General features: G+C 50.9%; 1 protein-coding gene across 3 annotated transcripts in view; it reads right to left on the minus strand.

The window, feature by feature from the left end:
* The window catches only part of LOC135056097 (E3 ubiquitin/ISG15 ligase TRIM25-like), a 152,277-nt gene that overhangs the window by 24,078 nt on the left and 112,020 nt on the right, over positions 1 to 16,179 (minus strand). For 2 of the 3 annotated variants that reach the window (XM_063960849.1, XM_063960848.1), the window contains exon 6: positions 157 to 222. The exons of the other annotated variant lie outside the window; for it this stretch is intronic. In XM_063960849.1, the coding sequence (XP_063816919.1) occupies positions 157 to 222 (66 nt within the window). The remainder of the gene's footprint in view (positions 1 to 156; positions 223 to 16,179) is intronic. 3 annotated transcript variants of the gene reach the window in all.

Here is a 16,179-nt window from a genome sequence, read left to right on the forward strand (position 1 = left end):
TCCTCAGACACTCCCCTACGTTACCACCCCTCCATCCCAGCACATCCCAAATGCTATTTGGAAATATAGACATGCACATTCTCCACACTTCAAATGTGTGCATATTAATTGAACCTCTAGTATGACGACTACAGATACAGCTTGACCTCAACTTACTTTTTTTGCGTTGCTTTTCTTCAAAAGATTTCATAAGAGGAGGTGGTATCGACTTGCTGGACTCGTCTGCACGGTGAGAGAAAACTCATACTTATGAAGCACTAACAACAATTGTGTTCATTCTAACAGGCTGCAATGTAAGTATTTCTATACTACAGGGCTTGCCTGTGAGATGCAGGCACCAGCTCGATTCTGGCGAGTCCGCTCATATTTTTAAGGCGGCAATCATTTAAAATAGGATTTAATTACCTACCGGTAAATCCTTTTCTCGTAATCCGTAGAGGATGCTGGGGTCCACATTAGTACCATGGGGTATAGACGGGTCCACTAGGAGCCATTGGCACTTTAAGAGTTTGAGGGTGTGGGCTGGCTCCTCCCTCTATGCCCCTCCTACCAGACTCAGTCTAGAAACTATGCACGAGGAGACGGACAACTTCGAGAGAAGGATTTCACACAGATCGCGGCGAGATTCATATCAGCTCACACATACAAGGCACATCAAGCTAACTAGCTTGAAAAACTCAGCAACCGCTGAAACATTACTTACCCAGTAATAACGCAGTACGTAACTAACAACAAAGTTGTACTGAACTAGATAACAACTGCAGGAAAACGAAGCGCTGGGCGGGCGCCCAGCATCCTCTACGGACTACGAGAAAAGGATAAAGGATTTACCGGTAGGTAATTGAAATCCTATTTTCTCTTACGTCCTAGAGGATGCTGGGGTCCACATTAGTACCATGGTGATGTACCAAAGCTCCCAGAACGGGAGGGAGAGCACGCAGGCTCCTGCAGAACTGCTTGACCAAACTTGAGGTCATCAGAGGTCAGAGTATCGAACATGTAGAACTTAGCAAACTTGTTCGACCCTGACCAAGTAGCTGCTCGGCAAAGCTGTAAGGCCAAGACACTCCGGGCAGCCGCCCAGGAAGAACCCACCTTACGAGTAGAGTGGGCCTTAACAGATTTTGGACACGGCAATATAGCCGTAGAATAAGCATGCTGGATAGTGAACCTGATCCAGCGAGAGATCGTCTGCTTAGAAGCAGGACACCCAATTTTCTTGGGATCATACAGGACAAACAGAGCATCCGATTTTCTGTGACGAGCAGTCCTCTTCACATAGCTCTTCAGAGCCTTTACAACATCCAAGGACTTTGAAGAAATTGAGGAGTCAGTAGCCACTGGCACCACGATAGGTTGGTTGATATGAAATGCCGACACAACCTTCTGAAGAAACTGCTGACGTGTCCGAAGCTCAGCTCTATCTTCATGGAAGATCAAGTTTGGGCTTTTACATGACAAAGCCCCCAACTCCGACACACGTCTAGCAGAAGCTAAGGCCAACAAAGGGACAGCCTTCCACGTAAGAAACGTGACCTCTACCTCTTGTAGAGGCTCAAACCAGTCAGACTGGAGAAACTGCAACACCACGTTAAGATCCTATGGCGCCGTAGGCGGTACAAAGGGAGGTTGGATGTGCAAGACTCCTCTCAAAAAGGTCTGAACCTCAGGGAGGGCAGCCAATTGTTTCTGGAAGAAAATGGATAGGGACGAAATCTGGACCTTTACGGATCCCAACCTCAGGCCCATATTCACACCTGCTTGCAGGAAGATGAGAAATCGTCCCAGTTGAAACTCCACCGTAGGAAACTTCTTGGACTCACACCAAGACACATATTTTTTCCAAATAAGATGGTAATGTTTAGACGTTACTCCTTTCCTAGCTTGCATCAGGGTAGGAACAAAGAATGCCCTTCCGAGCTAGTATCAGGTATTCAACCTCCATGCCGTCAAACGTAGCCGTGGTAAGTCCTGATAGGCGAACGGCCCCTGCTGCAACAGGTTCTCTCAAAGAGGAAGAGGCCCCGGCATGTCTCGTAGTAGATCCAGAAGGTCCGCATACCAAGCCCTCCTCGGCCAGTCTGGAGCAATGAGGATCGCTTGAACCCTTGTTCCCCTTATGAGCTTTGGGATTCTTGGAATGAGTGGGAGCGGTGGAAACACGTATACTGGCTGGAACACCCACGTAGACATCAGGGCGTCCACTGCCACCGTCTGTGGGTCCCTCGACCTGGAACAATAATGCTGAAGCTTCTTGTTGAGACGAGAGGCCATCATGTCTATTTGGGGTAATCCCCAAAGGTCTGTTATTTCCTTGAACACCTCCGGATGGAGACCCCACTCCCCTGGATGGAGATCGTGTCTGCTGAGGAAGTCTGCTTCCCAGTTGTCCACTCCCGGAATGAAGATTGGTGACAGCGCCAACGCGTGTTTTCTGCCCAGAGGAGGATTCTTGCCACCTCTAACATTGCAGCTCTGCTCTTCATTCCGCCCTGTCGGTTTATGTAAGCCACTGTTGTTACATTGTCCGACTGCACTTAAATGGCCCTATTTTTTAGAAGATATGCCGCCTGAAGACCGTTGTAAACGGCTCTTAATTCCAGAATGTTGATCGGTAGGCCGACCTCCAGAATTGACCACCTTCCTTGGAAGGTCTCCCCTTGAGTGACTGTGCTTGCATCCGTGGTTAGAAGGATCCAGTCCTGAATCCCGAACCTATGGCTCTCCAGAAGGCGAGTTAATTGGAGCCACCAGAGGAGTGAAATCCTGGCTTTTAGAGACAGACGGATTCTCAGGTGCATGCAGATGAGATCCTGACCACTTGTCCAGGAGATCCAGCAGGAAAAACCTAGCATGAAACCTTCCGTACTGGAGGGCCTTGTAAGAGGCCACCATCTTCCCCAGAAGGCAATTGCAGTGACGAACAGACTCCCGGGCAGTCTTCAGGACATCCCAGACCGATGTTTGCATCACCAACGCTGTTTCTCATGGAAGAAACACCCTCAACACTTCCGTGTCAAGGATCAATCCCAGAAAGGACAACCTCCTGGATGGTTCAAAAGTGATTTTGGAATGTTCCGAATCCAAACGTGAACTCTGAGTATATGGGTCGTGAGAGCCATGGACCGCAACAGCTTCTCTTTGGACGATGCCTTTATCAGCAGAATGTCCAGATATGGAATCATGTTCACCCCTTGTATGCGGAGGAGAACCATCATCCTTGCCATCACCTTGGTGAATACCTTCGGTGCTGTGGAGAGGCCGAATGGCAGGTCCTGGAACTGGAAATGACAGTTCAACAGAGCGAATCGGAGAATTGCTTGACACGGCGGCCAAAACGGAATATGGGGTTATGCATCCTCGATATCCAGAGATACCAGGAAAACCCCTTCTCCTGAAATTACCGCCCTTAGAGACTCCATTTTGAATTTGCACTCCCTCAGAAAAGGGTTTTTTAGGTTTAGAATGGGTCTGACCGAACCATCCGGTTTCGGTATATGAAAAGGTTCGAATAGAAACCTTTGTTTTGCATATGAGGTGGTACTGGCACAAGAACCTGTGCCTCCACCAACGTCTGGACGGCGTCTTGCCGGACAGTCATGTCTGCAAGCAGAGCTGGCAGGCCTGAATTGAAAATCGGTGAGGAGAGAAATGAAATACCAGCCTGTATCCCTGGGACACAATATACTGCACCCAGGGATCCAGGCCTGACGACACCCAGACATGACAGAAACGTCTGAGCTGCGCTCCCACCGTGCAGTCCACCGCCATGCGGGGGACTTTAGTGCACCTGAAGCAGTCTTCTGTTCCCGGAAACCTGCAGCAGCAGGTTTTCTTGGGCCTACCTCCCAGAAAGGAGGTGTTGGATGGCCTGGCTTCTCTGGTTCGACAGCCCCACAGGGCTGTGATGCAGATGAAGAAAAGGGTTTCTTCGGAGCAGGCGTAGCTGAGGGAAGAAAAGGTGACTTACCCACTGTAGCCGTGGAGATCCATGCATCTAGCTCTTCCCCAAAGAGAGCCTGACCTGTGTAGGGTAGGGTCTCCACACTTCTCCTGTATTCTGCGTCGGCAGACCACTGACGTAGCCACAGTCCACGATGAGCTGAGACAGACATGGAAGAAATTCCTGCAGACATGGAACCCAGGTCCGTCATGGATTCAGCCAGAAAACCTGCCAAACCCTGAATGTTACACAAAACAATTTAACATCATTTTTGTCCATTTTATCCAAATCCTCAAGTAACTTGCCTGACCACTTTACTAAGGACTTGGCAATGCATGTACTGGCAATAGTGAGACTTGACATAGCCCCTGAAGCCGTGCACACTGATCTGAGCGTATTATCAATCTTACGGTCAGCCGGCTGCAATACCGGTTGGGTTTCCCACTCAGTCTTATCCTCCACAGGGAAAGTAAAAACCACCTGGATCCTCTTAGGGATCTGGAATTTTTCACAGGATTAACCCATGCTGTTTCAAACATAGCATATAAAGCCTTTGACGCAGGGAAGGTTAGCGAGGTTCCCTTATCAGTGAAAGAAGCCTCCTCAAGCTGCTCAGGCATTGTATCAGAAATACTCAACATAACTGTAATGGCCTCTATCATTAACTGCACTTGTGTAAGATATGCAGTCCCCCCAAACATATCCCCATCACCGTCCCCAGTGTCAGAAACGGTACCCGTGTCAACCTGCCTAATCTGTGCAAGAATACGTGTTTGGGAACATACAAAGGAGGGCCCTGAGGTGACAGAACTGGGCCAGACTGCCATAGTCATGTAAAGCCTGAGGTGCAAATTCAGATTGTGCAGCTCTATTAGAAGTCTGAGAAATCACAGATGATTCGATAGAGGAAAAAACTCAGGTTCCCTTGTTGGTATCTGTGCTAAACTAGTGCTATCCTGATTACATGGAATGGAATCATCCTGAGGGGACATATCCTCTGCAGCATATGACACAGAGAACCTGGACATTGCTTAATGGAGACCACACTCACACACAGGGGAGGGCAGACAAGAGTTTCCCACACAAGAATGGCAAGAGAGACACAGAGATTGGAGCCAACCCACACACAGCACTTTTAACACAAAGGGAGACCCCCTATCAGCGCTGACTGTGCACCTTAATAGGTTACGCAATCGTTTTGCAGCCTCTCCCCCTTCTACAACCCACTCGTACCGTGAGAGATAGCTGGAGTTGTTGTGGAGGGACTTGCTTATTCCTGGACAGCGCTGTGCAGGCAGGAAGATGGCGCGGAATGCTGCTGGGTCCGCTCTGAGGAAAAGCTCCACCCCCATAATGGCGCTGTCTTCCCGCTCTTCATAAGATTATACTGGCCTGAGGTTTGATGCTGGCTGAGATCCTGGGAGCCCGACAGGCTGTGTGACCAGGGTAGGGTGTAGGCGCTGGCTCAGGGCACCCCTCACAGCGCCGCACAGTGTACCGTTGAGCCTCCTGGAGCGCAGTTAATACTGCGCTCCTACCCTGATGCCGCCATCTTTACCCCCCCCCTCCCCCGCTTGCTAGGGGGGGTTGGTGTCTCACTCGCCACAATCGTCAGCTCTGCAAGGGGGTGGCGGCATGCTGCTGGAGTGAGCGATCCCCTGTGGCGGGGAACAATCTATCCCCTCTGGAGCTCAGTGTCCAGTCAGCGGAGACAGTGGCTCAGACCCCGCAGGGCGGACACTGCTCCCCCCCTCAGTCCCTCGCTGCAGGGAGGCTGTTGCCAGCAGCCTCCCTGTAAAACAATAAACTCTAAAAAATAACTTTTACTAAGGAAACTCTGGAGAGCTCCCCCAAGCTGTGACCGGCTCCTCTGGGCACATTTTCTAAACAGAGTCTGGTAGGAGGGGCATAGAGGGAGGAGCCAGCCCACACTCTAAAACTCTTAAAGTGCCAATGGCTCCTGGTGGACCCGTCTATACCCCATGGTACTAATGTGGACCCTAGCATCCTCTAGGACAGCGGTGGCCAACCTGTGGCTCTTGAGCCGCATGTGGCTCTTTCTTTATTCAAATGTGGCTCCCAAAACTCTAAATCATGTGACCACAACAGACACGGAAACCGCTGCACTCCAGCCAGACACGCAGCAGCACTACAGGGACTGAAAACTGAAGGAGTCAGATACTAGAGGTGAGCCACCCACCAGCAAACAGAGGACACATTAGGGGCTGCTGCAATGGCACGAGTTGATGGGGGGGGCTGTAGTGATACATGAGGGTGGGATATAGTGTGACACATGGCAGAGCTGGCTGGAGAGACACAGGAGGGTCCTGGCAGGAGTGACACATGGGAGACCTGGCTGGAGTGACACAGCAGGGTCTTGGCAGTAGTGACACATGGGAGAGCTGGCTGGAGTGACACAGGGGAGCTGGCTGGAGTGACACAGGGGAGCTGGCTGGAGTGACATAGGAGGGTGCTAGCAGGAGTGACACATGGAAAAGCTGGCTGGAGTGACAGGAGGGTGTTGGCTGGAGTGACACATGAGGGAGCTGGCTGGAGTGACACAGCAGGGTCTTGGCAGTAGTGACACATGGGAGACCTGGCTGGAGTGACACAGCAGGGTCTTGGCGGTAGTGACACATGGGTGACCTTGCTGGAGTGACACAGCAGGGTGTTGGCAGTAGGGACACATGGGAGAGCTGGCTGGAGTGACACGGGGGAGCTGGCTGGAGTGACAGGAGGGTGTTGGCTGGAGTGACACATGGGGGAGCTGGCTGGAGTGACACAGCAGGGTCTTGGCGGTAGTGACACATGGGTGACCTTGCTGGAGTGACACAGCAGGGTGTTGGCAGTAGGGACACATGGGAGAGCTGGCAGGAATGACATAGGAGGGTGCTAGCAGGAGTGACACATGGGGGAGCTGGCTGGAGTGACAGGAGGGTGTTGGCTGGAGTGACACATGGGGAGCTGAAGTTTATTATGTGAATCTGGCCTTTTCAATTATTTTTTGTGAAAGTGGCTTTTTCAATGGATCTGGCTTTAAAAAATTTATTTTATGTCGTTCAGGCTTTTTTATTGCATTTTATACATGGGGTGTGGTCTAGCAGGCACAAGGCCACATTCCATTTTTGCATGCGCGCCATCGGCTCAATGTCGGCTCTTTGACATACCCAACAAGGTTTTTTTGGCTCTTTGTTACTGACTGGTTGGCCACCCCTGCTCTAGGACGTAAGAGAAAAGGCAAATATGACTGCTGCTTTAAAACATACGAGCAGACTCACCGGAATTGTGCCTGTGCCTGAATTTCACATTGTAACATATAGGGGTATATTATTTATAGGACTTATGTTTTTACAGTGTCTTTCCATTTTCACTGCATACGCACCCATTACCTATTAATTTATGTACTGCTTCAATTCTAAAATTAAAAAAGTTATTAAAGATCTATATAAAAAAAAACCCCACAAACACAAATTAAATTTGTGTTTTTCTACAAAGGGACAACTAGTCCTCACCATATCCTAAAGTATGAGGAATCTATGCATATGTGAAACATAACAAATTACTTTGCTGTAATTCATTCACTCAAAATTAAAAAAAAAACATCTATACCCTAACTGCTCTCCTTTGGTTTGTCTTCTTTTTCTACACAAAACAATTAAGAAAAGTAATTTGAACCAGATGCTGCTAAATGCACTTATTATGTTTATTTATATTATTATATATTTATACAGGTTGAGTATCCCATATCCATATATTCCGAAATACGGAATATTCCGAAATACGGACTTTTTTGAGTGAGAGTGAGATAGTGAAACCTTTGTTTTCTGATGGCTCAATGTACACAAACTTTGTTTAATACACAAAGTTATTAAAAATATTGTATTAAATGACCTTCAGGCTGTGTGTATAAGGTGTATATGAAACATAAATGAATTGTGTGAATGTAGACACACTTTGTTTAATGCACAAAGTTATAAAAAAATATTGGCTAAAATGACCTTCAGGCTGTGTGTACAAGGTGTATATGTAACATAAATGCATTCTGTGCTTAGATTTAGGTCCCATCACCATGATATCTCATTATGGTATGCAATTATTCCAAAATACGGAAAAATCCGATATCCAAAGTACCTCTGGTCCCAAGCATTTTGGATAAGGGAGACTCAACCTGTATTATATTAATATATATTGTGGCCGGAGAGACCCCAGGCCCACGTGGACAATGGCCGCTGCAGCACTGAAGGGGTTAACCCCTAGTGCCCGGCGCCATGTTGCGGACAATAGGTGCTTGGCGTCACTGTTAAATGTACTTACGGCGCTGGGCGCAGACTGTTTAAAAATATGTTTAATGATGTGTCTTAACATGTCATATGTAGTGCTCTGTGCACCATTGCAGGAATGCATGTTTAAATGTATTTAAATTTAAGATGTGGTCACCTGTATATTTAAAGGAAAAATGCACTTACTATAGATGTCTGAATAATCATCTCCTGTCAGTAGGAAGTGGCATGCTAATGGCCCTGTCCTAGCAGAGAGGTGTGAAAGACAAAACCTTTTGATGTGTAAGTTCCTTAGAGAGGGATGTTACTGACGGGGGATCTCCTTATCCCATATGTAAAGTAGTTCTGGGCTTGGAACCTGTTTCATGTAATGATTTAATTGATATACGAACCCTGAATGGCAAATGCAGGAAGGAAGACTGTTTGATGTGTTGCAGCCCTTCCTGTTGTAATCCCAAACACTGGGTTTGCCTGGAGATGTGAATGAGACAGAAACATTTGTATTTTGAAGTTATGTGATAAATTTATCAATAGTGAATGTTAATCTGATACCAAACGTTGTCTGTGTCACAGGAAGGAGGATATTGTTTTATTGCAATTCTCTCCTTTTGAAATGTAATTTATTTACTTGTATTTTCTAAAGATATCCTGATTGGATAGAAAGGGCTCAGGGAGGACATGACCCCCCTGTTGTACTGTGTGGAAAATTGACATAAAAAGGAGGTCTGCGTGCCTCCAGAGTGTATTATGCCAACTACTTTCTGCTGTGAACATCTTGCTGTATGCTGTTTCCCCTAGCAATAGGGAAGAGTTCTCTTTAGAACTATTGCAAATAAATACCATTTGCCTCAAGAAGACCGCGTCATCTTGTGACCTACAGGGTTATGCCAAACATAGCCCCATCCTCCGGCTGTCCAGGGAAGCACCTAACGTCTCCAAGTTCCGCCTTCCGCCAGCTACCGATAGCGGCCTAGTCAGGTGACTAGTGGGGATTCGTCAATACCACACAGGTGTGGTAAGGCACATACAGAGCAAAACCGTGGTTCCAAACGCCACGGCAGGTTAGGAGTTTGGTGGCGGCAGCATAAACCCGCCCACAGCGCAGTGGGTGGAGTCAGTAACAGGCGGTTACTGACGGTAAGCGGGAATCCCCTATGTGGCCAGGTCCTGTGTGACCTAACCTTCCATTCTGTGCACTGGGAACGGGACGCGGAAGCGGTGAGTGTTTTCGTACGAAACCGTCCTGTCACAGAAATTGGTGGCATAGCGGTGGGATCATCCCAGGCGGCTTTTCGGTCACTCGATTGGAGAAGCCGAGTTACTCAGGAGACAGGAGTAACTGCAGCGTAGGAGAACGCACAAGATGGCAGACTTCAGTGGAACGTCTAAGGGCGATCTGGAGATCGTGTGCCAGGAGAAGGGTGTGGATATCCCTTCCAACGCATCCAAGAGCTTCATGAGGGCGGCGCTCATGAGCTTGGAGTAGTCCCGCCGGGCGGAGGTGGAAAGCGCTGAGGGCGTCAGCATCGGAGAGGATAGCCTAACAGTGGACCTTCGTAAGGAACCGGTGAGACCCACAAGCCCCGCCCCCTCTCACAGCAGCAATGTTTCCCAGCAATCCCTAGCAGGGCCAGGATCCCAACGTCCCAGGAGGGGGGGGCACGGATAGCCTAGCAGATCGGCAAGCAGAATTGGGGGAAAGGGCAACGGAGCAAGAGCGCTTGATCATCATCCAGATGTGGCGTGATGAGCGGGCACCACAGGCCGTGGTACCCCGGGAGCCGTTGTCAGCTGTTGTACACAGATCGGGACGCATTCAGTTTGCCAAGTTTGCAGACAGTGATGGGGACATTGATGGACATTTACAAGTTTTTGAAAGTACTTGTAAACTACACGATCTACCCAAGTCGGAGTGGGTGAGACACCTTGTGCCCACTCTGCATGGGGAGGCCTTGGAGGCCTATCGAGGAGTGGCCACGGAGGACTGTGGGGATTACGACGAAGTCGCGAAGGCCCTCCTCCAGCGATTCTTCATCACTCCAGAGTCTTACCGGAAGAAGTTCAGAGACTTGCCCAAGAATCCTAGCAGCACTAGGGAGGCCAATCCCGGGATCGGCCGGATCCCGGGATTTGGGCCCAAAAATGCCGGGATTTGAATCCCGGGATTGGAGCTTCCAATCCCGGGATTCAAGGGATTACAGTGCGCATGTGCGGGAGGGTGGGTGTAAGTAATGACACTTACTATTAGGCGGGCAGCCGCCATGGACTCACTGAACGCGGGAGCACTTCAAATGTTGCGCCGGCCGCCAGCCAATCAGAGCTGGCGGCTCGGCAGCCAATCAGGGAAGCTGCCGCAGCAGCGGCAGCCAATCAGGAGCCACTGCTGCGACTGCTTCCCTGATTGTCCGCCGGTCCGCCAGCTCTGGTTGGCTGGCGGCCGGCGCTTCATTTGAAATGCTCCCGCGTTCAGTGAGGCCATGGCTGCCACCCGCCTAATAGTAAGTGTCATTACTTACACCCACCCTCCCTCTCGCGCCGCTACCAACCCTTCCGCGCCGCTACCTACATCCTCCCTCCCGCACCACTACCTACACCCACCCTCCCGCACTGCTACCTACCCCCTCCCTACCTCCCGCACCGCTACCTACACCCTCCCTACCTCCCGCACCACTACCTACACCCTCCCTACCTCCCGCACCACTACCTACACCCTCCCTCCAGCGCTACTCCCTACAACCTTCACTGGTCCCTACTGCAATCCCGGGATTGACCGTTTTTCAATCCCGAATCCCGAGATTGGCCTCCCTAAGCAGCACCCATGGGCAGTTTGCCACCCAGCTGCGGCAGTACGTGGTGAAGTGGGTGAAGGATTCTGAAGCCACTACATGGGACGCACTGATTGACCTGATCTGCAGGGAGCAGTTCTACCGCAGGTGCGCCCCAGAAGTGAAGGAGTGGGTGCTAGACCGGGAGCCACCCAGCTTAAAGATGGCTGCCCAGTTATCCGACAAGTATGTGGCAATTCGGCCACAGGGGCAGAAGCGCCCAGCCAGCAGCCAGCTCCAAAAGACTGTACCATAAGGGGGACACCCCTCTTCAGCTCATCGCCCCCCAAGCAAGCATCTTCCAACCCGGGTGCTTTTGGCCAGCAACCGTCCCGCAGTGTCCCTGCCAGTAATCAGAGGATATCGGAGCCACGCCTGGACAAAAAGTGCTATGGCTGTGGGAAAATCGGACATCTGAGGATGAACTGTCCTGCATCCCAAGCACCCCAGACTCGGGCCCCAAATCTGAGTGCTGGAGCCTGGATTGCTTGCTTAACCCGTGGAGGTGAGCCTTCAGAGACTGTACCCCCCCTCCTGTCAGTCCAATGGAGTGTGGCGAGGAACAGGTAGACTCTGCGGAGAGAGTCACCTGCATGGCTAAGAAGCCCCCACCAAATATGTGGCGGCACCTGCAGCCGGTCCAAGTGGGGTCCCTGCCGGGCGAAGGCTTAAGAGACTCTGGGGCCTCCATAACTGTTGTGAGCTCCCATCTTGTCGATCCTGCTGTAGTACTGCAGGGTTGCACTGCAAAAGTTACAGTGGCCGATGGGCTAGAGCGAGAAGTGCCCATGGCCAGAGTCTACCTCGATTGGGGAGCTGGACAAGAGCTAAGAGATGTTGCCGTAATAGATGGCCTCCCAACTGATGTCGTCTTGGGGAATGATCTCGGTGGAGGAATAGTTACTGCCTTTACGAACGCCATCACCCGGAGTCAAGCGGCCAGACTGCAGTCTTCATCTTCTCTGCCAGCGCATCCCAGCCCAGAGGAAAAGACCACAGCGGCCAGATCAGCACATCCGCCCCTTGCCTCTGGTGGGCCTACGTCCACTAGCAACGCAGAGGATGTCGGTTCCAGTTTGTTGAATCCTGTGGGGGTGCCCAGTGATGCTCCTGTCCCTAGTGGCTTGCCAACTCCGGCAGTGAGTATGAGCGACCACCCCGACCCTACCATGACTGACCCCAACTTGACTGACCCCAATATTCTCCCTGTAGAGTGTCCAGACTTAGGAGAAAGTGAGGGCCGCAGGCAGGAGTTTAGGGAAGCTCAGCTCTCTGACCCATCCCTGGAAGGTATGAGGCGCCAAGCTGGCCGCGGCCTTGCTGGGTTGGGGGCAGGGAGTGTGACCTGGTGGAAAGGGTTACTGTACCGGGTAGCCAAGGTAGAAGGGGATAGGCCGGTGCGGGAGCAAGTTCAACTGGTTGCTCCCAGGAGCTTTCGGGAGCAACTGATGTCAGTTGCACACGAAATTCCTTTGGCGGGACACCAGGGGAGGGACCGAACACTGAGGCGCCTGACGCAGAACTTTTTGGCCCGGAGTGTCGGATGACGTCTGGACCTACTGTAAGTCCTGTGATGTATGCCAACGGCTTGGATGCCCCAGTGCTCGGGCTCCCCTGAGGTCTTTGCCAATAGTCGGGGAACCTTTCCACGAGTGGCCGTGGACATAGTAGGTCCCCTACCTGTTCCCAGTAGATCGGGGAAGAGATACATCCTCACCGTGGTGGATTATGCTACCCGGTATCCAGAGGCTGTGGCTCTGTCCGCCATCACTGCGGAAAAGGTAGCGGACGCTCTGCTAGGCATATTTAGTAGAGTAGGTTTCCCCAGTGAGATCCTAACTGATCAAGGGACGCAGTTCATGAGTGATCTGGTCCAGTGCCTCTGGGCAAGGTGCGGAGTGTGCGTCAAATCCGCACTGTCCCCTATCATCCCCAGACTAACGGACTTTGCAAGAGATTTAATGGCACTCTGAAGCAGATGCTAACGGGGATTTGTGACTTCGGAGGGGGGAGACTGGGAGCGATACCTGCCGCACCTCCTGTTTGCATATCGTGAAGTGCCCCAGGAGTCATCCGGATTCTCGCCCTTCGAGTTACTATATGGCCGCAGAGTCCGTGGACCTCTCGACCTGTTCCGGGAGTCTTGGGAGGGGGAGCTAATCCACCAGGATGAGTCCGTGGTGGAGTATGTGTTGAAGCTCAGAGATCGGTTAGAGAATCTCATGGGACTAGCACAAGCGAATCTTGCGGAAGCACAGACCAAGCAGAAGACTTGGTATGACCAGGTCGCGCGTGCTCGGGTCTTTGGAGTAGGGCAGAAGGTGCTGGTTCTGGTGCCCACACATCAGAACAAGCTCCAGGCTGCCTGGGCGGGACCGTACACGGTCGCAAAACACCTAAACGACATCACCTACGTGGTGTCATTTGACAGCGATGGTAGGAGACAGCGTACCTACCATGTAAACATGTTAAAGGCATACCACGTGCGTGTGGAGTCGGTAGCCGCTGTGTGCTGCCTGCCGATGGAGGAACCAGGAAAAGATCCCATTCCAGACCTCCTCGCGGATGCCAAGGGTGAGGGTGGTGTAGAGGAAGTTAGCTGGAGCAGTGAGCTTGGTAACCCCAAGAGGGAGCAGCTGGAGTCAGTGCTGCAGTCCTTTGAGGCCCAGTTCAGCAGGAAGCCCGGCCTGACTTCCCTACGTGCCCATCATGTAGACACAGGTGAGCATAGGCCGATTCGGCAACCCGCGTATCGGGTCTCACCAGAGGCGCAGGCGAGTATCTATCAGGAGGTGCAAGAGATGTTAGCGCTAGGCGTAATCACGCGCTCCAACAGTCCCTGGGCAGCCTCCGTTGTACTGGTTCCCAAGAAGGACCGGACAACCAGGTTCTGCGTAGACTACCGCCGCTTGAACGAAGTGACCAATCCGACGCCTATCCCCTACCCCGCATTGACGCACTGTTAGACGAGTTGGCTGGAGCGAAATACATCTCTACGTTTGACCTGAGCAAGGAGTATTGGCAGATACCAATGACTCCCGAGGCTCAGGAACGGTCCGCCTTCATCACCTCCTTTGGCTTGTTTGAGTTCAAAACCATGCCATTTGGGATGAAGAATGCGCCAGCCACCTTCCAGAGTGTGGTCGATGACCTGCTGAAGGGGTTCAGAGATTTCGCCCAGGCATACTTGGATGACATTGCTGTCTTCAGCCGAACCTAGGAAGAGCACCTGAGGCACGTGGGGTTGGTGTTAGAGAGGATTCGGTGGGCAGGTCTGACCATCAGGGCAGACAAGTGCCAAATGGGGATGTCAGAGGTACAGTACCTGGGTCACAGTGTGGGGGGAGGTAAGGTGAAGCCTGAACCAGCGAAGGTGGAGGCAATCCGCGACTGGCCCCGGCCCACAACCCAGAGACAGGTCCTGGCTTTCTTAGGGATCGCAGGCTACTACAGACGTTTTGTCCCTGACTTTAGTTCCGTGGTCAAACCCCTGACTGATCTGACTAAGAAGAAACTCCCCAAGATAGTTGACTGGACGACCTCATGTGAGTTGGCATTCCAGTCGTTGAAAACAGCTATAGTACAAGCCCCATTACTGATGGCGCCGGACTATAGTAAAAACTTTGTTGTACAGACTGATGCGTCACAGTACGGACTCGGGGCAGTACTGAGCCAGGAGGGGCCGGATGCACAGGAGCACCCTGTAGCCTATTTGAGCAGAAAGCTGCTACCGCGGGAGGTGGGTTATGCCACAATTGAAAAGGAGTGTTTGGCTATTGTTTGGGCTGTGAAGAAGCTTCAGCCCTATTTGTATGGCCGCCATTTTACGGTGGTAACGGACCAAAATCCATTACGGTGGCTCCAGCACACTACGGGGGAAGACGGCACACTGTTGCGGTGGAGCCTTGCTCTTCAGGTTTATGACTTTCATATTATCCACAAGCAAGGCAAGGCTCATAGCAATGCGGATGGACTGTCATGTCAGGAGGAGCCTGAACCCCCAAAGAACTCCCGGTAACCTCATTAAGGACTGCGGGACCAAATCGTTGGGACATGGGTCCCTGGTTGACCCGCTTGAATGGGGGGGGGGGGGGGGAGGAGTGTGGCTGGAGAGACCCCAGCCCACGTGGACAATGGCCGCTGCAGCACTGAAGGGGATAACCCCTAGTGCCCGGCGCCATGTTGCGGACAATAGGCGCTTGGCGTCACTGTTAAATGTGCTTACGGCGCTGGGCGCAGACTGTTTAAAAATATGTTTAATGATGTGTCTTAACATGTCATATGTAGTGCTCTGTGCACCATTGCAGGTGCATATTTAAGATGTGGTCACCTGTATATTTAAAGGAAAAATGCACTTACTACGGATGTCTGAATAATCATCTCCTGTCAGTAGGAAGTGGCATGCTAATGGCCCTCTCCTAGCAGAGAGGTGTGAAAGACAAAACCTTTTGATGTGTAAGTTCCTTAGAGAGGGATGTTACTGACGGGGGATCTCCTTATCCCATATGTAAAGTAGTTCTGGGCTTGGAACCTGTTTCATGTAATGATTTAATTGATATACGAACCCTGAATGGCAGATACAGGAAGGAAGACTGTTTGATGTGTTGCAGCCTTTCCTATTGTAATCCCAAACACTGGGTTTGCCTGGAGATGTGAATGAGACAGAAACAGTTGTATTTTGAAGCTATGTGATAAATTTATCAATAGTGAATGTTAATCTGATACCAAACGTTGTCTGTGTCACAGGAAGGAGGATATTGTTTTATTGCAATTCTCTCCTTTTGAAATGTAATTTATTTACTTGTATTTTCTAAAGATATCCTGATTGGATAGAAAGGGCTCAGGGAGGACATGACCCCCCTGTTGTACTGTGTGGAAAATTGACATAAAAAGGAGGCCTGCGTGCCTCCAGAGTGTATTATACCAACTACTTTCTGCTGTGAACATCTTGCTGTATGCTGTTTCCCCTAGCAATAGGGAAGAGTTCTCTTTAGAACTATTGCAAATGAATACCATTTGCCTCAAGAAGACCGCGTCATCTTGTGACCTACAGGGTTATGCTAAACATAGCCCCGTCCTCCGGCTGTCCAGGGAAGCACCTAACGTCTCCAAGTTCCGCCAGCTACCGGTA

This window comes from Pseudophryne corroboree, chromosome 3 (genome assembly GCF_028390025.1).
Source record: "Pseudophryne corroboree isolate aPseCor3 chromosome 3, aPseCor3.hap2, whole genome shotgun sequence".
Lineage (NCBI taxonomy): Eukaryota > Metazoa > Chordata > Amphibia > Anura > Myobatrachidae > Pseudophryne > Pseudophryne corroboree.